Source organism: Rhincodon typus, unplaced genomic scaffold (genome assembly GCF_021869965.1).
Source record: "Rhincodon typus isolate 14 unplaced genomic scaffold, sRhiTyp1.1 hic_rhity00001658, whole genome shotgun sequence".
NCBI classification, from domain to species: Eukaryota; Metazoa; Chordata; class Chondrichthyes; order Orectolobiformes; family Rhincodontidae; genus Rhincodon; species Rhincodon typus.
Window position 1 is genome coordinate 1 of NW_025967296.1, and position 24,591 is coordinate 24,591.

Below are 24,591 nucleotides of genomic sequence, written 5' to 3' on the forward strand. Positions count from 1 at the left end.
ATGCTTGGGAGCAGTGCAATGTCCCATAAGAATCCTATAAACTTCTAAGATTGCTGCGTGCAGTGCTAATTTCTTAGTGACCACCTCAAATTTGTATACACTATGAGGTGAGTGACAATTTTCTTTTTTTTTCACTGAGGTTGCCAATGAGTGTTATTTATTTGTAGGGCAAAAAGCTTAAACATCTCATATATTCTGGTTGATCCAAATATCTGATTGTGTCTAAATGAAAAATGATTGTTCGACACAGTGGAAACACTATGAATTATTAAAAAGCACCCAACACAAATGTTGTCAAACTAATCCAATGACTTGGCATGATCCTGTTTATGAGAGCATTTTGTTCATTGAATTGTATAAGTCCAACTAATAGGATTCTAGTTCCCCATTATTAAAATTAATACACATCAAAATATTCAAATTCTGGAGTAAGCACGTAAGAAATTAAATAATTCTCAAATAAAATTACTTAACCTCGCCTCTAATACCTTTCTTTCACTCCTGAAATGTAACAGAAACATTGTGAAATTTCCATACACTACCTTGAACACCATTAGGTATCCATATGTTCAGGAAGAGGCAATCCTCGTCACCATGGACATCCTTCACAAACACCTGGTCCTGCATGCAAATATTTCCATATTTTCTTGCATGCTTAATACCTTTCCATGGCTTTAATGGTCTTGGCTTTTGGAAACGAAGTTCCCCAATAGGTGGCTGTGCATAAGGAATTCCTTGGAAAATGTCTGTTATTCTATTGTTTTGCTGAACTCTGATGCCACGCAGAAGACCATTCTGGGTCTGAACAAGTGGATCTATGAGAGGCTGGCAAAGCAAAAATAGAGTGTGAGAAATACTGAAACAAGAAATCCTATTGTGTTTATTGTTACAACATGGAGACAAACAGTGCAGCCAGATCTGCCTTTTTACCTAAGTATTTGCAACACAGGAAAATTAAACAGTCGAAGACCGCCAAATAGTCACTCCAATGGTTCCTAACCAGACATTTGAATAACAAATTCCAGACTTTACGAATAATTAATTTCCATAGCCCAGCTTTGTGTCTTAAACAAAATATTGAACAATTTATTAATTACAAGGTAACTTTAGCAAGCACAACATTAAACATGGTAAGCTGATTAACATCTGTGCTTTAAACCTGAGGCATTTGTATTCAGCCTCATTCACACAAAACCCAGACAGGCAAACAAACACAGTTTAGGGATAAATAAAAGAAAATACCAAAACTGGCCTGATTACTTAAATGTATTTCACAATGCGTTGTTTCACAGGCATAAATGTGGATTCCTTGGTTGCTTTTCTGAAACTTTGACGAGGGTTACTTTTCAATTCACCCAGGCAAAGGCAGCAATGTTTCTAACACCTCTTTCTGTTCTTTGGACTTCTGGGTGTTGCTGTATCAGATTGGGCAGGGAGCCTTCAAATCGTTATGCTGTCTCAGCAGCAGCCCAGAACCATCTCTCAGAAAACGTGATGCAAAAATTTGAATTCTGGTTTCATCCTGATACATTGATCAACCTTACCTCCGCACCACACACCCCCACCCCACCCCCCCCCCCACCCAGCCAAGACCTCAATCACCAATCAACAACTGTCATCTGTTTGATCATTGGGTCTCCTCCAGAGTTCAGGAACTAACTCACAGGTACTCACCTCGTTAATAGCCAACTCCTGGTATCTGTTCAAACACAATGCCCTTTCCAGGGTTCGCTATGTCTGTCACAACCTTTTTGATCAAGGCCCAGTTTACAATTAGTGTCCAGGTTTGGTCTCACAAACAAACAAAGCTTATTTGGGCTGTTTGTTTCCTTTCAACTTAATCAGTCCCAATATACACCAGTCATTTACAGCTCATAATACAAAATTGATATGAGAATGAAAATAAAACAATTAAAAATGAGGAAGTGCTCTAAAGTCACCTGCATTCAGAGTGCATATTTGGTTATCCAGCATTAATTTTCTACTCCCCATTTATTCTAAATTAATGCCCCATATGAATAATGGTCCCAAATATGGTTCCCAAGGAACATCTCTCATTACTTTATCCTAGACAGACCATTTCCACTTATCACTTTAAAAAAGTCACCGTCTTCTGAAACCAATTCTCAAACAACAAGATAGTCCATCACAAAAATATAAAGTTCTGGAGAAACTGAGCAAGTCTGGCAATATCTGTGCAGAGATAAACAGAGTTAATGTATTGAGTCCAGCGACCCTTTGCCTGACGTCACTGAACTCGAAATTTTAACTCCGTTTTGTCTCCACAGTTGCTGCCAGACCTGCTAGGTTTCTCCAGCAATTTCTGTTTATGTTTGTTTCAGATCTCAAGCATCCACAGTTCCTTGTTTTACCTTGCCCATATCTTGAATGATAAAATGGGATTGCTTTACTGTCTTTTGCCAGATGATGTTTAAAGGTGACATGGGCAATGGTGGAAAACCGAACAACAAATATGTCACTGCTATAGTGCGCACTAACCATGGATGCCACTGAAAATCCTGCTGCTCCTTGTGATAGACCAATCCAAGAGGCCACATTGCTTCATGAATGCCAAGACACTGCTCACGCAGTATGACGCTAGCGGAAACAATTGGAAGAATCCAGCAATTTTGAGGCATTTTTCAGGAAAGTGGACAAAATGTATCAAAAGAAGAAAAGCAAACAGGGTGAGGGTCACTGATCCAACAATAAGCCTCTTTTGGGCTTGCCTGTGGGAGTCTGGAATGAAAATTACAGCAGAGATGACCATGGAAACCTATGCTATAGTGGGCTACACCATCGAATGTACAATAGCCTGACAGGTGAGGCAATTGTATATGCAGTCTGGTTGGCAACTGAGGAGTCTAATGATGCTGGTGACCATGAAGAATCTGATGAATACCCAACTTGTTGTTCATCTGTTTCCCGAGCCAGAGCTGCTAAGGTTGTAGAGATGCTCTGGGATTTTATTGTACAGCACAAAAACATTAAAAATTGCATTGACACAATTACAGACTATATCATACTTGTCTGAAGATAGCACACTGAGCAGAAAAAGATTATTGAGTTTCTCTGCAGAGCTAACTCCCAACACTTTTCAATGTCTTTTAGAAGGTCATGCCATTGTAACATGTGAACAAATTGAAAAAAAAAGATATTTTTCACTCTGTACTGCTTCAGTATGCTTTCATTTGGGACTTTTTAAAACATAGAGTGTGTTTGTAGGCAAATTGGGTCATATGGAGGCCCTTTCCTCTATCTTGAACCTCTGCTTAACACGTGTGTAGGTGAATGCCCTAGCATCTGATGGATTGGGATTTTACTGTCATTTCATTTACTGTGGTCTTTAGTGGTAATTATTGTTCTACAGAGGATTGATATGAAGATCATTTCAGTACAAGTACAAATAATAAAACTCAATACAACAAGCAGACTGTAAATCTTCAACTTCCACAAATTTGAAGTGAAGTCCAATGAATTGGAAAAAGTCCTAAATGGTGGTTAAGAAACAGCTTTGGAGTGATGATTGAATCAAATATGAATGGACTAGAATCCACAAAGCAAAAGTGGCTATGCATTAGGATTCTGTTTGAGTACTTGCCTATTAGCAGCGTAAAGGTAGCTGCATAAATAAACAACACTTTATTTGTGTAGTTGAGAGTTGATGAAGAATGAAATGGGGACTATCACTGTAACTGACCTTTAACAAAATGATAATTGATGGCAACTTGTTGGCCAATGAACTACAATTCTCCAGTCATCTCCAGTCTTAAGCAGCTCACCTTATTCCCTACACAAAGACATGCAAAGCATTCTCCGTGGGTGCTTTTTACCTCAAATGGCCCAGCCTACATTTTGTGTGCTAAGCATTTTATGTCATGTGAGGATTTAACCAGCATTCTGCCTCTAACAACCGGTGCATGGGTTTTCTGATCTGTGTGAAGCTTGCCAGGATCAACCAGGTGAGACAACAGCAGGGCATGATTCTTTGCTGAAACTAACAGACTGTGAAACCTTCAAACACTGGAACTGAATAGCTCCAACAGGCATTATAGTGAGCGTCTACCATTCCTGGGTAGAAGAGGGCACTCTTACTGCTTTACAGGTGATTTCCAACTTCTTGGAAATTGGTTCACCTGTCTTACATTCATGGCTCAGTGGTTTAGCACTGCTGCTTCACAGCACCAGGGACCCAGGTTTGATTTCAGCCTTGGGCAACTGTCTGTGTGGAGTTTGCACATTCTCCCTGTGTCTGTGTGGATTTCTTTATAGTCCAAAAATGTGTAAGTTAGGTGGATTGGCCATGCTAAGTTACCCATGGTGTTCAGGGATATGTGGGTTAGGTGTGTTAGCCATGGGAGATGCAGGGTTAGAGGGACAGGGTAGGGGGATGGGTCTGGGTGGGATGCTCTTCAGAGGGTTGGTGTTCTTGGGCCGAATGGCCTATTTCCACGCTGTAGGGATTCTATCCAAAAAATCCAGTGAGTGATATCTTGGATATACTAATCAAGAGATGGCAATGAGTATATACAGTTGAATGATTTATCCTGACCATTAAATTTCTGTGGTGAAATTGTAAAACTGTCAATAGTACTTAAAAGTTAATGAGTTATGGGCGTGTACCAACATTCCCTTGAGAGTACTAATGCCAAAAAACTATTTCATTGGCAAGAAATGTAGACACCAATCTGATGATGGTGATGATGATGAGCCACAGTCTTCTTCATTGAAGAACCTTCAAGCATAAATGGGCTATTCATGAACCCAGGTTGTTTAATTGTTCCTGAATGTAAGAAGGCACAATCAAAACATGAGGGATCCATAAAAATCATTGTCCTGGGTATGATTTTTACACCATGGGAAATTTTGTTTAGGGTTGAGCCAGTGACCAACTGCTTTAATGTCTGAAATCCTATTTCAATATAAGACATTCCCATTCTATTAGTCTTCCTGCTACATTCAGGTCTATTCATTCAATATTCCGTAATAGAACTGGTCTCAATCCCATTACGTCTGAAAAATCCATCTTCATTTCAGCTATCCTGCTGTCTTCAGTTATTGCAACAATTTCAACTGAAATAAAGAGAAAATTAGAAGTTAACAGAACTGTACCTTTGTAATTGGACATTCTTTAACATTCAGTAAACTAGGGATGTACTGGTTCCAGAAAGTAACCTGTTCAGGCTTCAGATGTTTCTTTATGTTCAGGTTTGACAAATTGACGTCCAGTTGTAGATACTGTGATGTTCTCTTGTTATATTTTGGCCAAGTAACTGGGACATTCATGGGAAAATTGGGATTTCTATAAATGAGAATAAACAGATTAGTTTACTCACTGCTTGGCATATATGAATACTATTGTGGTAGTTATTTCCCATTTACATGTTGCATCTTATCTAGTAGTTATTTTTATGCATGCACCTTAAAAGTGCAAAAAATAGAGGTCCACTCAATGAGTTGAAATAATATGTTTTTTCTTGCTCTGAATGTCAATGGGTATTTGTTGTCTTTACACCTTTGCACAGACTCGACAGGGAATCTTGAATCTTGAACCTGTATAAAAAGAGCAAGGAATGGTCTGGTGGGGTTTAGGGAAAACAGAAAAAGAACTCCCAAAACAGGTGCAGGGATCGTCCATCTTCTAATGCCAACTCCTACCAACTGCACACTAATTTCAGCCACCGCTCAAATCCCATTCTCATCTCCTACCAGACACTCATATGTTCCATCTCACCTTCACACATTTAATGCTACTGCAAGCCTCAGACCCATGTATTGCAGCTTGCTCACAATGCTGAATATTTAAACATGATGATCACATTACCTGACCAGATTTCATATCTCTCCTTGAGACACTTGTTTTTCTCTTGTAGGGCAGGATAGCATACAACTGAATACAGCTGGAGAGAACTGGAGAAGGCAGGCAGACCTTCATATCCTTACTATCCCCATGGAAAAGTCCCTATGGGACATCCACGGCCCCAATCTTAGCCAGCTAATAGGCTGACACCTTTGCAGCTGACAGTATCTTCATTGTTAATAAAAACTGAAAGAACTGCTGATGCTGTAAATCAGGAACGAAAAGAGAAGTTGCTGGAAAAGCTTGGTAGGTCTGGCAGCATCTGGGAAGAAAAATCAGAGTTAGGTAGCGTCTGAGAAAGGGCACCGGACCCAAAATGTTAACTTTGATGTTTCTTCACAGATGCTGCCAGACCTGCTGAGCTTTTCTGGCAACTTTTCTTTTTGATTTTCATAGTTAACTCTGCTTCACGTATCTTATCATTCCTCATTACACACGCCTTTCTCAAATGCAACTACAGATGGTGTAGGCGTAGTACCTGTTACCATCCCCCACTTACCCCTTTCCATAACCTCAAACTTGCCCCATGCCTTCCTCCTTTCAGATACCAAAGAGTGTAATCTGGCCAGGTAATGGAAGAACAGAAAGAACACAGTTCTAATGAAGGCACAACATCATTGGCTGAGTTCATATTTGCATGCACCAGTTCAGAAGCTGATGATATGCAAAATTTAGAAGATAGCATAGAGGCAGGACCGTCACATGATGAGACATCAAGGCATGAATGACCTGCAGCCAGAGCAGGGACAAAGGTAGTGTAGCGAACTCAAATGAGTTTGATGATGAACCAATGTGCAGAAGAAAGCTGATGGATGTGCACAACAGAATGTTTGGCGCATTGGGGAATCTGCCCGAAAACCTAATGTCAATGACAAGGAGTTTGGCAGAGTCTAGCAACTTTCAAATACTGCAATAAGTCTTGAGTCATGTTTTGCATTTATAAATGAATAGGAAAAGATCTAACCTCTACTTTCTTAACAAATAGAAAAAACATGGAAAATCATTCTATTCTTGTTCAAAGAAGATGTTCAAATAAAATTCCATATTTAAACAGAGAAAGAATTACTAGTAGAGTTGACTAAAATCCTTGGTGAAGAGGTTCATTATAAGGAAGCTATGTGGAGAAGTTGTTGGGGTTGGAGGTAAGGGTGTTATGGATGGATTCCAAAGTATCGGTGAAGGACCATTGAAGGTTTGCTTGCCAATTAGGATCAGAGACAGTTGGGAGACACACGGGGTAACACATTTGTCAAAATATAGAGTTCTCAGGTGTTTATAGCACCCACAGTCTGACCTGAAAAAAATTTATCAAAATTTCACGCCGATAGTGTCCAATCCCAATAAATTGTAGAATATTACAAATAAAAGTTGTGACATGCATTACTAAGAGCAGGAATCATGAATCTGTAACATCCACTATTTTTATTTACAATCATTACAACTTTAAACAAAGAAACAATTTCAAAAGACTTGCTTCAAATGATTTTAAATTTGACATTTTAAGTTTCAATGAAATTACATGCCTCAGATCCAAAAAAGAAAGCTTTACATCAAGCTAACTCATGGAGCATTCTCAAATTGGACCTGATGGAGACATCAGATATGGAAAGTCAAAAAGTAAGAGAAATATTTCCTTTGTTTATTCATTCACAGGATGAGGGTGTCGCTGACCAGGCAGCATTTACTGTGTGACCCACTTGCATAGAGGGCAGTTAAGAGTCAACCACATTGCTGTGGGTCTGGAGTCACATCTAGGCCAGACCAGGTAAGGATAGCAGTTTCCTTCCCTAAAGGACACTAGTGAACTAGATGGGTTTTTCCTGACAATCAACAATGGATTCATGGTCATCATTAGATTCTTAATTCCTGATATTTATTGAATTCAAATTCCACCGTCTGCTATGGCAGGATTTGAACCTGGGTCCCCAGAGCATTATCTGGGTCTCTGGATTAACAGTCCAGTAATAATACCACTAGGCCATTGCCTCCCCCAAGAGAAATATTTTAAATCAGGAGTCATTTTTCTTTTGATTTTAATTCATACTAACATCGACTTTTAAAACAATGCTCAAAAAATGCATTCTCTACTTACCCAGTTTTAGCAAAATTTGTCCAGTAGGACATTATTTGTTGACTCAGATCATGCTCTTCTTTTCCTACAAGAGGTCCTCCCATTGTCGGGACTCCAAATACAAACACAAGTTCATCCCCGTGCCCTGCTCCTATCCACTCAGGGGACACAGATGTGTTCGGGTGTCTGGTAAAGTAATAAATGTAAACGTGTTTGGTAGCCTTAGCCATGAATTCACTTGTCTTTACCAGTGGTGCTACGAAACCTGCATCACCAACTACTTCTAGTGCTTGCCTCTGAAGGTGAAATGAACTGTCGTTAAGGTCTTTCCAATCTTTGTATTCCCACAATGTGGCATCGGACACAGTTGTCACTTTATCAGCTGCTACTTGGAGAAATGTTGACATGAAGTTAACAAAATCAGCTTGCGTTTCGATCTTCTTTATTTGTGGCCAAACCAAGCTTCCCTCATGACTGTTAACACCAGCCATGTAGGTGAATCGGTTGACTAAGCTAACGTTTCTGGAAAGTTCTTGCGGTGGTTTAGGAAGAAATGCACCATCCACTGTCGGACCGAATGAAAAATTAAAGTCGTGCAACTTTATCGCACCTTTCACGAGCTCCGCTGTTTGTTTTTCCTGCAGACAGCTGATCAGCTTCAAACTATCATTCACTGGACAAAATAATATCGAAGCAAGTTTCTTTGCCCACATGGAAGGGTCATCCAACCTTATTGCCCAAGGTGCAATAGCAACCCCACTCTGTAAAATCGCACGTTTAAAAAGCCCTGTGTTGAGAGGTGACAGACATTGTAATCCAACACTAATTCCTCCTGCAGACTGTCCAAATATAACAATAGCCTCTGGATTACCACCAAAATTTCTGATATTGGTCTTTATCCACGATATAGCAAAGTGTTGGTCACGCAGCCCACTATTGCCAATTGCTGCATTGTCTCCTGTGGAAAGAAACCCAAACACCCCTAAACGATAATTGATTGTAACCACAATAACTTGGCCAAAGTCAGCCAGCACATGAGCCTTGTAATTTCCAGAGCCAAGGACAAAGGCTCCTCCATGAAGCCACACCATCACTGTCAACAGTTTGCTCGAATGAATCTTTTTATAGGGCACATAGATATTTAACTTGAGGCAGTCTTCATTACCAGCTACTTGATCAAGTTCTTGAGGGCACATGGGTCCAAATTCAGTTGCATTCAGTGTGTTATTCCATCCAAGATGTGGCTGGGGAGGCTGGAATCGGAGGAGATTCACTGGAGGTGCAGCGTAAGGGATCCCAAGATAGCATTCCACGCTTCTGTTGTCCCATTGTTCTAATGTCCCTTGAACCAAGCCCAGGTCAGTCTGTCTAATGAGGTCAGTAAACGCTATAGGGACACAAAGACAGCAAAAAAGAATTAAAACTCCATAACTCATGATGTTAAAACCAACAGTTTTAGCCTGTCAGTGTACCTTGTCATCAGTTAAGTAGTCCTACTGAATACTGCCTTCCCTTATCAGTAAAAGCATTAATCTTTTGAACATGCTCTAACTCAAGTGACATTGCAAAACACAGGTTAATATGATTACTTTACAGATTAGATACGCTTGTTTCTTGAGTGAGTTTACTGTCAAATTGCACAACACAAAGTCTAAGACTTATATTTTGCAAATATGTTTATTAGGTTTTGCTTAATACTTGAGAGACCAGAATAAAAGATACAGCAGAGAGTAAGTAATGACTGTTAGAGGGAACATTGTGATGGAATCCATTATGATTTTTTAATTAAGATGTATGAATATTATTGTTTTAAATATAGATAATCTATTATCAACAGAGCTAACAATATTTAACTCAACTGAGAATTACATGGGTTTCAAACAGATGGAAGTAGTCCAGGGGCATTGAAATTTTAATGTAGTAGTTTATTTTTTAATGTCTTCTGTGATTAAAAAAAGTAAAACTGCCTTTATATAGTGCCATTCATAATCACAGAAGTGCTTCATGGCCAGTGAAGTACTGCTGAAATGCAGGCACTATTGTAATGTAGGAAATGTACCCAAATACTATAAACAGCAATGAAATAACGAGTAGATGATCTGTTTCTGTGATATTAGCTGAGAGATTAATATTGCCTAGGATATCAAGGGAAAGCTTTCCTGCTCTTCTTCAAAACAGTGTCATGAGATTTTTTTCACAACCCCTGAGAGGTCAAACAAGGCCTTGGTTTAACATCTTATCTGAAAGACAAGGTGTAGAGCTGGATGAACACAGTAGGCCAGGCAGCATTAGAGGAGCAGGAAAGCTGAAATTTCGGGTCTGGACCCTTCTTCAGAAATGGGGGAGGGGAAAGGGGCTCTGAAATAAATAGAGGGGGATGGCGGTGATAGAAGGTGGATAGTGGAGCACTTAGGTGGAGAGAAGACAGACAGGTCAAGGAGGCGGGGTTGAAGCTAGTAGAGCTGAGTGTAGGTAGGAAGTGGGGGTGGGGGTTGGTCACTGAGGTGGGAGGAGCGGATAGGTGGGAGAGAAGACAGACAGGTCAAGGAGGCGGGGACGTCAGCTTTCCTGCTCCTCTGATGCTGCCTGGCCTGCTGTGTTCTTCCAGCTCCACACCTGGTTATCTCAGACTCCAGCATCAGCAGTTCCCACTATCTCTTATCTGAAAGACAGCTGCCCTAACAATGTAGCACCTCTTTGGCACTGCACTAGAGTGTTAGCATGTAATGTCTCGTCAAGTCTCTATGGGTTGAGCCTTCTCATTCTGACTGAAAACGAATGAACCATACTCTATGCCTCTTGGAATCTTGAATTGTAAACAATGAAATGTTGAATATGACTAAAACAAGAATTGAGTTCATGTAAATTACATACAGCTATAAATTAATATTAATATACACCAGGAAGAAGCAGTAAAAAAAACTTTTAATTTTTACACCACATCTGCTGTTCTGACAGCTTCAGAAGCTCAGTGGACCATGAATAGGTAAACATCACATGCACTGTAACAAAGGAAGGCTAAAAATCTTTGACAATTTTAAATAAATTTATAATTCCCAATTCAGTTCCATGCTGAAATTGATGACTGTGAGAAACTTTATCCTTTAATGCTTTAATCCCTACCTACTCATAAAATTTCCACACTTTATAATACTGTACAATAAATTAACATGATAACACACTGAACTCTCACCACATCCAAAATCAAAAACAACCTCTGTAGAACTTCTATTAGTCCTGACCCCAGCTATCACTATCTCTGATAAAATGGTCCAGAATTTGCTGACTTAAGTAAGGGAAAGTTTAATGTCCAGATTGTAACTCATGACTAAGTAACTAAGCAATTTGTGGTAAGGAGGAGTTCATGGAATCCCTACAATGTGGAAGCAGGCCATTCAGTCCATCAAGTCTACATCGACCCTCTGAACAGCATCCTACCCAGACCCGTCCCTAGTACCCTATCTCTGTAACCCAGCATTTCCCATGGCTAATCCACCTAAACTGCATATCTCTGGACACTATGGGCAGTTTAGCATGGCCAATCCACCTAACCTACACATCTTTGGACTGTGCGAGGAAACCGGAGTGGCTAGAGGAAACCCACACTGACACAGGGAGTTTGTGCAAACTCCACACAGACAGTTGCCTGAGGATGGGATCAAACCTGGGTCCCTGGTGCTGTGAGACAGCAGTGCTAACCACTGAGCCACTGTGCCAGTTATACTGAGATTTGTGAATTAGCACAAATAGCAGAATGGCTTGCGCTGTTCTTATGAAGAGAGCAACTCAACTTCTAGCAACCTGTGATTTGAAGATATTGTTGCATTAACACTCTTAAAGAAGTTAAGCACACAGCAGAAAGTTAAGTTTGACATTTACTAGCATAAGGACCCTTTTAACATCAAGGTTTGTGTTTCTGCAATGCAATTTGACTTTTCTGGCTAAGAAAGAGGGCAATTTAAACTGTTGTATCTCACTCTTATAGGTAGCAAATTGCTCTTTGGAGCATTGCTGCAGGCTCAATGGGCTGAACATACATAAGAACACAAGAACATAAGAACCAGGAGCAGGAGTAGGCCATCTGGCCCTTCAAGCCTGCTCTGCCATTCAATAAGATCATGGCTATCTTTTCATGGCCTCAGTTCCACTTACCCACCTTCCCACCATAACTCTTAATTCATCTACTATTCAAAAATTATCTATCTTAGCTTTAAAAACATTCAATGAGCAAGCCCCAACCACTTCACTGGGCAGGGAATTCCACAGATTCACAACCCTTTGGGTGAAGAAGTTCCTCCTCAATTCAGTCCTTAATCTGCTTCCCTTAATTTTGAGGCTATACCCTCTTGTTCTAGTTTCACCCACCAGTGGAAACAACCTCCCTGCTTCAAGCTTATCTATTCCCTTCATAATTTTATACATTGGCCTCTTTCAGCACTGTAGGGATTCTATGACTCCAGTCCAAGCAGCAATGCAGTAAATACGCCCTGCACCCTCTCTTGGGCAATCTCATCCCTCCTATAATGTAGTGATCAGAACTGTACAGATTATTCCAGTTGTGACCTAACCAGAACTTTATAGAGTTCCAGCAAAATCTATGTGCTCTTGTGTTCTCTGCCTTAGCTAATAAAGATACCCATCCCATTAGCCTTCTTAACCACATTACCTGTCTGCTCTACTACCTTCAGGGATCTGTGGATGTACACCTGCCATTCTTAGTGTGACCCCTTGGCTTGTTAACCCTCCCCAAGTGCATGACCTCACACTTTCATTCAAGAAATTCTTGATCATACTTTTTACATTTAAGTTCAAATTATTAAAGTACCACAAATAGCAAGGTTCGCAGCACTGAGCTCTGTAGACACCCTAGGAACCAGGCTTCCTGTCACAAAACATCCCTCTACCATCACCCTCTGCTTCCTGCCTCTCAGCCAAGTTTGGATCCAATGTGCCACTTTGACATGGATTCCATGAGCTCCTACTTTCTTCCCCAGTGTGCCATGAAGGACCTTATCAAAAGCCTTAATAAAGCCCACACAGACCACATGCTTTCCCTTCATCAACACTCCTGGTTACCTCCTCAAATTATTTGATCAAATTTGTCAAATGCACTTTCCATGAACAAATCCATGCTTACTTTCCCTGATTAATCTGTGTTTCACAAAATTCAGATATATTCTGTCTCTCAGAATTCTTTCTAATAACCTCTCAACTACCAAGGTTAGACTGGTCGGCCTGTAATTGCCTGGTCTATCATGTCCTCCTTTTTTTTCAGCAATGGAACAATGTTATGAATTCTCTACTCCTCTTGCAACTAACCTGCGGCCAGAGCAGAACTCTTAGGAGGCCTGATATCACCTCCCTTGCCACCTTCAACATGCTGGAATACATTGTACTGTGGCATTTATCTACTTTTTTTAATATTAGTAAACCCATTAGTACATCCTCTGTCTTTGATAATTTCTTCTAATATTTCACAGTCCTCCAACGTGATATCTATGCCCGCATCATCCCTTTCAATTATGATCACCAATATACAGTATTCCCATGTCTTTTGTGTCAACACACAGATTATCTCTATGGTCCTGAAGGTCCTCAACTCCTTCCCTCATTATTCTCTTGGTCTTTATATATTTTAAAAACCCTTTGGGCTTTTTGTTATTCTATCTACTAGAGCTACCTCATTTGCTGTCTTTGCTTTCGTAATTTCCTTCTTTAAATTGCTCCCTGCACTTTTCATAATCCCCTATGACTACTGCCAATTTAAGCCTTAATTTCTGCTGTAAGATTTTCTTTTTTTTCTTAACCTTTGTGTCTCTTCACAGCCAGGATTCTCTACTTTTGATCCCACCCTTTGTCTTTGTGGGAGCATTTTTGCCCTGTTCTCGCACTATTTCCTCTTTGAATGCCTCCCAGTGTTCTGACAAAGTTTTAATAGCAAGTAGTTGCTTCCAGTCTATTTGAGACAAATTACATCTTATTTCCATAAAATCAGCCTTTCTCTAACAAATTTAAATCTAACAAAGTTATGGTCACTAACTTCAAGAATATCTTTAACTACATTTAAAGCCCACAGAAATTTGCTGGTGGTTCCCTTAAAGAGAGACAGACTAGATAGTACATCATTGAAGAAGTTTCTTCTGCTAATCAGAGCTGGTGTTCTTACTGCAGTGCTGAGGGAATGCTGCACTGTTGTAAAAGCAGTCTTTTGTATAGAATGTTAAACTGAGGGCTTCTTGGATGGATATGAAAGATTCAATAGTTTGATTTCAAAGAAGAGCAGCGAAGTACTATCTTGTGCCCCGCCCAGCATTTATATTAGTTGATTAACTAACTATACAAATCAATGGTGCTTGTGGGTATAGGAATGCACAAATCTTCACTCATTTTAAATTGGCTACATTTTAAAAGTACTTAATTGCCTTTGAATTGCTTTGTTGGACAGAGCACTGAAATAACTTCCCTACTCTTCTCGGAATTTTTTACATCCAAACTGAAAGGGTTTATCAACTTGTCTGAGCACCATCTGCACTATTATGGCACATGTTTAGGCCACCTACTGCATGGTTCTGCACTTTAATGATGCTCTTTGGAATGCACTAGCACCTCTCATTGGAAAGCTGCTGCAGGGACACTGCACGTTTAGACAGGTACTCAGAAGGACATCTTAGTGCTGCTTGCTGGTTCTAGAACATAGAACATAGAACAGTATAGCACAGTACAGGCCCTTTGGCCCATGATATTGTGCCGACCTATTATCCTACTAAGATCAATCTACCCTGCGTATCCTACATTTTACTATTGTCCATGTGCCTATCCAAGAATCGCTTAAAAGTCTCTAAAGTATCTGACTCCAATACCACTGCCGGCAGCGCATTCCACATGCCCACCACTCTCTGTGTGAAGAACCTGCCTCTGACATCTCCCCTGTATCTTCCTCCAATCACCTTAAAATTATGCCCCCTCATAATAGTCATTTCCGCCCTGGGAAAAAGTCTCTGACTATCCACTCTATCTATGTCTCATCATCTTGTAAACCTCGATCAAGTCACCTCTCATCCTTCTTCACTCTAATGAAAAAAGCCCTAGCTCCCTCAACCTTTCCTCATAAGACCTGCCCTCCATTCACACAGCACCTACTTGAATGCACACTGCATCTCTGTCCCATCCTGCTCTGCCTTGCCATTCCTTGCATTTTAGCTCTGACACAAAGCCAGGCAGCTTGTCACGATTGTCAGCGGCCCTCAGTCAAAGGGCTGGACACAATGCTGCATGCACAGTGTTATGGCAATCACAACATTTGGTGCACAATGCCAACAGTCTGGTAAACACACTGCACGTGGCTCAAACAAATGGCCGTGTCTTGAAGTTGGGGAAGGAGTAGCGCTCAGTCACAACAAGGGAGATATCTGTCAGTTTGCAGGTTCCAGTTCGGTAAGCAGCCTCCGATATCAGCCCAGGGTTTGGGCATGGTCAGGCAACAGCTTCAAGCAGTTAGGGCCAGAACCTTCTCCTCATTGGAGCTAAAACGTTGAATGTCAGACTGCTATGGGGAGCTTGGATAGGTGAGAGCAAGTCAGTCACGATGTTGCAGGCAGTAGAGAGGACGGTAGAGCACGAGCCTTGGTGGGAGTTAGGTACAGTGGCAGAGTTTGAATTTGAGGTAGCAGAGAGAAGATGGTGGTACTTACCTCACAGTGCAGAGAAGGTCCTACACTCCAGATGGCTGAGACCACATTGATTCGGGTGGCAATCTCGCCCAGGCTGGCAGTGTCTTGTGCCACAGCCTTCTCTGACGGACCTGGAAGGATGTATACACCACCCCATTCTGCACCGTTTTATCTATCAGGTCTCCGACTACCTGTTTGCAAAATTTGGCACTCATTTCCCCTACTGTCCTGGATCGAGGACAAATGCCATGGCCCATAAAGGTCTCACAATGCTTAAGTGGGTGCACAAAGCTGCCTTTTAACAATAAGATCAGCACCAGGGATGTGAGTCCACTCCAGGATATCCTGGCAATGGTGAAATTTTCCGCCTACAGCAAATGGGAGAATCAAGCTAGCATTGGACAAGAGGGGTGTCTCAGGGTAGGGTAGATAGTTGATAAGGTGAGTACAAGGGGGCAGGGTGGATAGTTAATAAGGTGAGTGGCACAGGGGCAGGGTGAATAGTTAATAAGGTGAGTACAAGGGGGCAGGGTGGATAGTTAATAAAGTGAGTGGCACAGGGGCAGAGTGAATAGTTAATAAGGTGAGTACAAGGGGGCAGGGTGGATAGAGTGGAGAGTTTGGGACTGCAAAAAAAACTCGCTAGGCCCTCACAGAGAGAAGCTTTCCTTGGAGCTGTACAGAAGTTAATCTTGGCCAAAATATTGTAAGATTCAGTGCTTAGTGTTCTCAGAGGGTTGGGAACTTTTCTTGTGCGTGATTTTGAAAGCAGTGCCCTCACTCACCTGAACACCTGCTCTGACTACGTGACCCGTGGCCTGGTGCATGTTGTAACAGTGAATTTAATTATTCCCATTAACAAGAACTTAATCTCTGGACCATAGCTTTAAACCAAAGGGCATTTACTTAGTCAGAGACAGTAAGAACTGCTGGATGCTGGAGTCAGAGATAACACAGTGTGGATTTCTGAAGAAGAGTCCCGATCTGAAATGTCAACATTCCTGTTCCTCTGATGTTGCCTGGCCCGCTGTGCTCCTCCAGCTCCATACTGTGTTATCAACATTTACTTAGTGATATTTTACATCTCGGAACAGTCAGTGCTTGTAGCTACTGACTAAAGCTAAGGATGTCTGTAGAGACAGCAATGAGAGGATCAACTGCCTGTGTTTTTGGTAACAAAATACCACACCAGTTAATGGAGAACAAGTTTATGATTTTAGTGACAGTTAAAATCCTCTTCCAAAAAATTGCTTGAATTCTATGCTATAAACAGAAAATGATGAATCCCTGGGAATGATTTCATGGAGTCATTTAACTGCAGGATTCAAATCTAATCAGGATGGAATGATTGTGAGCCGGGAAGAATTTGATCAATGAAATTCTGAATCACAAGAATAAACCCTAAATAATTTTGAGCTGTTTATGAGATACATTGTTTTCTATTTATATTGGAGTGGAGGGTGGTGTGGTGAACTGTGGGGTTATTTAATTTTTACACTAATTTTTGTGCTGACAAATCATGTTTGAAAGTTGGGGGTGGATAGGTTCCATGCCAGGAAATTGGTAATTCTGAAATCATTACTGCCAGCTTGTCCAAAACAAACTGGAGGTTTGTTAATCCCTTTGACAAAAGTTTTGCTAATGCCATATGTGCATTTCCTATGACATCCAATTAGCTAGGCCTGCTGCTGTTGTTTCTGAATTCACATACTCTTTACTTCAAGTCCAATGTAAAGTAACAAAATATTTCTCAGCTTGTTTAGCAGTCTTAGAGAGTGAGCCTGTTGTTGGGTATCTTGATGCTTTTTCCAAACAGGGAACAGTGTGAAGGATTCGCCAGCCAACTAATTTGCCAGGTGGCAAGGTAAAGGTTCTTTCCATGACTTCCCCCATTCAGATGAAACTCACATTGGTCCTGGGCTCCGCAATCCAAGCCAGCCAAGGTCTTTTTTCCCAGGGTAGGGAGCCCAAAACTAGAGGGCAAAGGTTTAAGGTGAGAGGGAAAAGACTTAATAGGGACCTGCGGGGCAACATTTTCACACAGAGGGTGGTGTAATGGAGGTGATTACAATTACAACATTTGGACAGGTACATGAATAGGAAAACGTTAAACTGAGATGGGAAAGATTTAAAAGGAGCCTGACGGGCAACGTTTTCATGCAGAGGGGGATGTGTGCATGGAACAAGCTGCCAGAGGAAGTGGTAGTGGTGGGTACAATTAAATTTACACCCTGTAAACTTACAATTACATTTCAAAGGCCTCTGGATGGGTACATGAGATAACAAGGTGTAGAGCTGGATGAACACAGCAGGCCAAGCAGCATCAGAAGAGCAGGAAACCTGACGTTTTGGGCCTAGAACCTTCTTCAGAAATTTCAGAGATTCACTCCATGCCATTTTGCTCAGCGGGAAGGGGATTCCTGTACTAGCTGCTGCTGTTGCACACCCTCCACACTGACTGGCCCACAACAGTCATTCGGATTTCTGTCCAGAGGTGGTGAGGACCCTCGGTGGGAGGCTCTCAATGTGGGGAGTGCTCCCCTTTCCCATTCGGGATTTGGTCTGGATGGTGTTGCACATAGCACTCCCACATCATGAAAAGGGTGAGGTGGTTCACAGACTGCTGCGCCTTCTGTTTCCTGTGGCCTTGAGGAGCCCATGTTCTACCTGTGCAGTCGGTGTGGTTGATGGCAGCCCCTCTTTCACTTTCTGAGGAGGCAACTCCTTAGATTCTCATTGCACTTCAGCTCACATTCCCGTTCTTTGTCACTTTGTACAGAGGATGGAGGAGAGTGGGGCACGACTGCGGTAACATCCTCATGAGTCTGTTCCTGGGCCTGACCGTGGTCAGTTGAGTGGGTTGTTTGGCCTAAATGCCTGCCTCTCATTTTGCAGTTAGGTCCATATCCAGTGTCCTTGAAGAGGGAGCATATTTGTGGTTCTTTACAGCCATTAGGCACTGTATTATTAATCAACTTGCGGAGGTGGACAAGGTCAGAAGTCACACGACATCTGGTTATAGTCCAACAGGTTTATTTGAAAATCACAAGCTGTTGGAGCGCTGCTCCTTCGTCAGATGAAAGCATGGCTGCCAATGGTAGGATGAAGAGAAAGTCTGATATTGCAAACACCAGAGTCAGAGGATGAAGGATCTCTCTAAGACTTGATAAGTTCTTAACGTATAAACTGAAACAGTTAAATTGCTTCCTAATCTTTGCATTGCTGGTTTTGGATTTCTGCAGACTTAATGCTACTCTAAGGTTCCGTGTACTGTGCTAAGGACTGGAAGGTAAGTGTAAATAATTCCATACTGTCACCTTCAGTTGGTCAATAAGGCAAGGTATATGACAAAGCTGGGCCTATAAATGAACACAGGTTGAACCAAATTATTTCCCTGAGGTTTTCTGGCTGGATGGGTGTTTTGTTGCACATTTGTGAATAACATACACATACACTAGATGGCAATGTTGTGTCTTAAACAATCTGACAGTTAAAGAAGAATCATGCTAATATTGCACATTTTAACCCTCGTTTTGCTGTTTTATTGATAGTATTTTCCCAGCACCGAGCAGGGTTTACTGATTTTTTTATAACCTGATATATATGATAGATAGAGTTTGGAGGTGACACAACAATGCTGCAACACAAACGTGGCCACTTAGCCCATCCAATCCATGAAAATCTTAATGATCCATGTGAGCAAATTGTTCTATTCGCTGCTATCTGCCCTGTTTCCTAAATTACTTCAAACTTTTATCCTCCATCTCCTTGTCGAATACAATATCAATATTGATACAATATTTTCTATCCAAAACGTGAATTTCATAAACGCACAACTCACCATAAAAAGAGGTTTCTAATGCCCTCCAAATCCCTTGCATTTAAATGCGTATGTTTGGCACCTCATTCTTCACCTCATGCCTAGCACAAAGTCTGCTTCTATCTGCCGTGTCCCATCCTTTGTGTAATTTTTAGAAAACTTTTATTAAGGAAAGTAAGAACTCCATTTATGTAGCATCTGTCATAGAACTCATGAGATCGGAAAACAATTATGCTCAATTATCAAGAGAGGATGTGATTATATCAGTTCTTTCAGTGACACTCAAGACCTGATTTTAAGCCTTCAAAGCCTCCTACTGGCACAGCGTTGAAAGTGAATCCTGACTGATGTGACGATCATCTGATTGGTTAACAGCACTTTATATGGAACTCTGGATTCTTGCGTATGATTGTGCTGCTTTATATTTGTTTTGGAAGCAGCGGATACAGGTTAATCATTTAAAATATTTGTTCTCAGGGTGCAGGGATCATTGTCCAGCAATTAATTTCTCTTCCTACTTGTCATTGCAAATTTGGCAGATGACCATATTGAAATGCAGCAGACTTGTGCTAAAAGTTCTCTCTCATTCTTTGCAGTGCCATGATACAATGGAGTCCCTATTAAGTATCAGCCATTTAAGTGAGAGACTAACAAAAACAGAAGTTGCTGGAAAAGTTCAGCAGGTCCAGCAGCATCTGTGAAGAAAACATCAAAGTTAATGTTTCGGGTCCAATGACCCTTCCTCAGGAAGTAAATCAGGAACAAAAAGAGAAGTTGCTAGAAAAGCTCAGCAGGTCTGGCAGCATCCGTGAAGAAAAAATCAGAGTTAAGGAAGACTCTGAGGAAGGGTCACCAGATCCGAAACGTTAACTTTGATTTTATCTTCATAGATGCTGCCGGATCTGCTGAGCTTTTCCAGCAATTTTGTTTTTGTTCCTGATTTACAGCATCCGTAGTTCTTTTGCTCTTTATTAAGTGTGAGACTAACTTTATATAAGCCTGACCTGTAGGTTTGTGTCCTGAAAGGAGAGTGGTTACCCAACTGGGTTTATATGATAATTCAAAGCCATTTTTACTGATAACAGTTCTATTTTTACCACTAAATTCAGGTTCTTAAATAACCCTGATTGGATTTGAACTTGAATTCTCCAAATTATTGCCCAGTAACTTTTCCAGCACACTCCAAGATGGCGGCAGTGTAACAGCACAGCATGCGGGCTCCTGCCGGGGGCTCATCTGCTCCATCTGATTTTTCCCTTCCTTCACATTTTGAATTACTTTAATCTACTTGTGTTCAGTGGAGAGTGAGTTTTGTGCAGCCCAGAAGAGAGTGAGCCCAGCACGGTGGAGTCGAGTCATTGTGGGGCGGGCAAGCTCAATGTGGCAGAGAGTGAGGACCCCTGGCATCTGCAGTGGAGGCAAGAACAGGTGGGCCAAGTCAGTGGTGACAACAGGTGGGAAAGCAGGCCCAGGTTGAGTCCTAATTCTAATTCTAGTTCCAATTCTGATTCTAATTCTAGTTCTGATTCCAATTCTGATTCTAATTCCAATTCTGATTCTAATTCCAATTTTTTCTGATTCTAATTCTAGTTCTAATTCCAATTCTGATTCTTATTCCAATTCTGATTCTAATTCCAATTCTGATTCCAATTCTAGTTCTAGTTCTGATTCCGGTTCTGGTTCCAGTTCCGGTTATGGTTCCGGTTCCGGTTCCGGTTCCAGTTCTAATGTTTTCAAATAGAGTCATAGAGTCAGACAGCACGGAAACAGAGCCTTTGATCCAACTTGTCTGCACCAACCAGACATCCCAATCTGTCTCATTTGCCTGCATTTGGCCCATATCCCTCTAAATCCTTCCAATTTATATACACATCCAGCTGCCTTTTAAATGTTGTAATAGTATACACCTCCACCACTTCTTCTGGTAGCTCGTTCCATACACGCACCACCTTCTGTATGAAAATGTTGCCCCTCAGGTCTTATTTAAATCTTTCACCTCTCACCTTAAACCTATGTCCTCTGGTTTTGGAGTCATGGGCAACTGAGATTTTGAAAAAGTTCAAGATGATGTTGGGATGGTGGGAGACTGAAATTTGCTTATTAACTCTAGAAATCCAACCTCATCATATGTAGTGTTGAGTTCCTGTGATGTGACAACTTCAGAAGATCATCCACTTGACACTTTTTTCCATTTCATGTACTTGCCACCCATTGATCTCTCTGAAGGACTGAACCAATTGCTCAGGAGTACAGAGTAATTGCAGCAAAGAGACAAGTATTTATACTGTTACGGACCTGACCAGACCCTCTCACAATATTTTAAGAAGGTAGCCTAGGCCCTAACTGTTTCTTATTTTAAAGGCAAAAGTAAAATGCTGTGTTCCAGATGCAGTTTGATTGGTCAAACGACTTGATGTTGAGCAAAACACAATTTATTAGGATGTTGTGAAACTTGAAAGGTTTCAGAAAATATTTACAAGGACGTTGCCAGGGTTGGAGGGTTTGAACTATAGGGAGAGGTTGAATAGATTGGGGCTATTGTCCCTGGAATGTTGGAGGCTGAGGGGTGATCTTTTAGTGGTTTATAAAATCATAAGGGGCATGGATGGAGTAAATAGACAAGGCTCCCCAGGGTGGGGGAGTCTAAAACTAGAAGACATAGATTTATAGTGAGAGGGGAAAGACTTAAAAGGGACCTAAGGGGTAACTTTTTCATGCAGAGGGTGGCGCATGTAAGGAATGAGCTGCCAGCTGAAGTGGTTGAGGCTGGTACAATTACAACATTTAAAAGGCATCTGGATAGATATATGAATAGAAAAGGTTTAGAGGGATATGGGCCAAATATTGATAAATGGGACTCTATTTATTTGGATATCTGGTTGACATGGACAAGTTAGACCAAAGGGTCTGTCTCCATGTGTACATCTCTATGACTTTATGACTGTAGTCAAAATACTAAAAAACAACTTAGAATAACTAACTTTATTGGAAAACTTAACAGAATAATTGATACAGTAACTATTACTAATTAATTGTTCCAACATAATAACATCCCATAAACGCACCACTTGTCCAAAATGCAAATTCAGAAAACAGATTTTCTCACATGCAATGCACACAGTAGGAAGAGAAACCCCAGCTTCTACCTATAACCAAGAGAGGGGAAGAAATAGCTTCTACTTCTTCAAAACTCCAGCAGCTTCTCCTGAAACTAAAAGCTAAAAAAATCTAGAAATTTTTGTCTGTGAGCGCTGGCCCCATCCATCCAGGCCGCTTCTATTGTTCCAACTTTAAAGAGCTGTATGCACTACCACAGAATGCTCGACACCTCTCACTCAATTTCTCTCTTAAAAGTAACCAGGACAAAATACATCTGTCAAAAACACAGCATCACCACAATACTTGATACAACCCTCCTCGTATCCTGTCTCATTCAGCCTTAAATCATCTTTTATGAGGGAAGTTGAGAAACATTTCCTCAGCAAAGAGTTGTAGAAGCTTAGAATTCTTGTGCTCAAATAGGAATCAATGTTCCATTAGTTGTTCACTTTTGAGCTGAAGTTAATAGATTTTTGTTGTCCAAGGGTACTAAGGACTATGGGGCAAGGACAGATAAATGGAGGAAGGCTATAGATCATCCAGGATCAAACTGAATATTTGAAAAGGCTCGAGAGACTAAATGACCCACTCCAGTTCCTATGTTCCCATATTCCAAACTAATGACAGTTCTGCGCTAATGGCCTAGATTAACTGGACTCAGACTGAGTGTTATATGTTTTAGGAGGTCAATCACTATCAGCTTGAGCTTGGAGTAGATTGTCTTAACCATCAGGTAGTGTTTTACAAATTAGCAATCAGTAAAAAGTTATATTATTAGTAAAATAAACATTGTTCCTAAAACTATATGAAGTTCTAGGATGTAGGTCTTCACTCCTAAACTGTTCTGCCTTATCTCCACCCAAATCAGGATAGCATCATCAGATTGCATGGAGCCTAATGCAATTTCCAATGTTAAACCTTTCAGAACCGTTACATCTTACAACATCCCTCCCCAAGCTTTGTTTTATTCCCCATGGTTATCATTTATACATTGATGTGTATGGGTATATTTATCTTAACTGAAATATTCCTCTTGGAATTCCTTCATATGACACCAAAGTTGAATCTGCCTTTATATTTTGTTCACCTGACTGTGTTGGTATCTGAACATTTTCGGTTAAAGTTGGATTAATGAGTTGTACTGCTCAGACTTTTTCTCCTAAGTTGCACCTTCTTATAAACTTTTTGATTGCTGTCATTTGAATTATCTTCAAATGTAGGAACAGAAAACATTTCTGCCAATCCCGTGTAACTACAGATTTCTATTCTATTAATTGTAAAAATAATCCTCTGTGCCAATACAGGCAATCTCAGTAGTTTCTTTCCTTTGTTTGGGTTCCATCCTGTGTGTAGGTAGCAAACTTAAATCTTCTATGAGTTATCACTTAACCATTACAAAAACTGGTTGTTCCTTGGCCAGTTGTTTTCTGATTGGCTTATCTTTGGACTTATTGTATTCTCTGTGTCGCAGCGTTCCTTGTAGAATACCTGTAATCTTGATAGTTATCCCACTTGGACCATACTGTAACTTATGTTCCTTCAACATTAATACACAATGTAATAAGACAGTGACATTTACCCCGCATCAAGCTTAAAATAAATAAGGTGTCCACTGACATAAAAGGACTCAGTCAACTTGAGTTGTTTGGATAAATCAACAATTTTGTCGTGTTTACATTGGATATCTGTTCTAAGTCTGAAGGTGCTGCTGTTTTAACATTTATGTATGAACAGCCGTTTGACTTGTGCTGCTCTGTAACTGTATCCTAATTATTCACATCTCTGAGAATTGACCTATAGTTATACAGATATAGCATTCTTATTAATAGCTATCTATTGCTCGTACCTGCGAGATTGCCTCGTTCTACAACAATGTCACTTAATATTAGTTCCTACATTTGTAGGCTTGGTACATGTACCTTTTGAGTTTTGATACCTTATAAACTGAATGGATTCTATACGATAAGGTTGTCCATCTCCTCTCAAAATACATCTATGAATCTTCTTAATTTCTGCTTCCAGCACAACCTGAATAGTTTCTTCTTTGAAATTTGATTTGAAATCAAATCAG

General features: G+C 40.7%; 1 protein-coding gene across 1 annotated transcript; it reads right to left on the bottom strand.

Moving 5' to 3' along the window:
- Positions 1-542: 542 nt before the first annotated feature.
- LOC125481306 (fatty acyl-CoA hydrolase precursor, medium chain-like) lies at positions 543-13,335 on the bottom strand (the record flags this gene model as incomplete). Its single annotated transcript, XM_048592677.1, has 4 exons — positions 13,251-13,335; positions 7,953-9,318; positions 5,113-5,302; positions 543-825 (listed from the first exon to the last, which is right to left on the bottom strand). Coding segments are annotated over exons 1-4 (1,924 nt in total), but the record flags the coding sequence as incomplete, so codon positions are not given.
- Between the last annotated feature and the right edge of the window lie 11,256 nt (positions 13,336-24,591).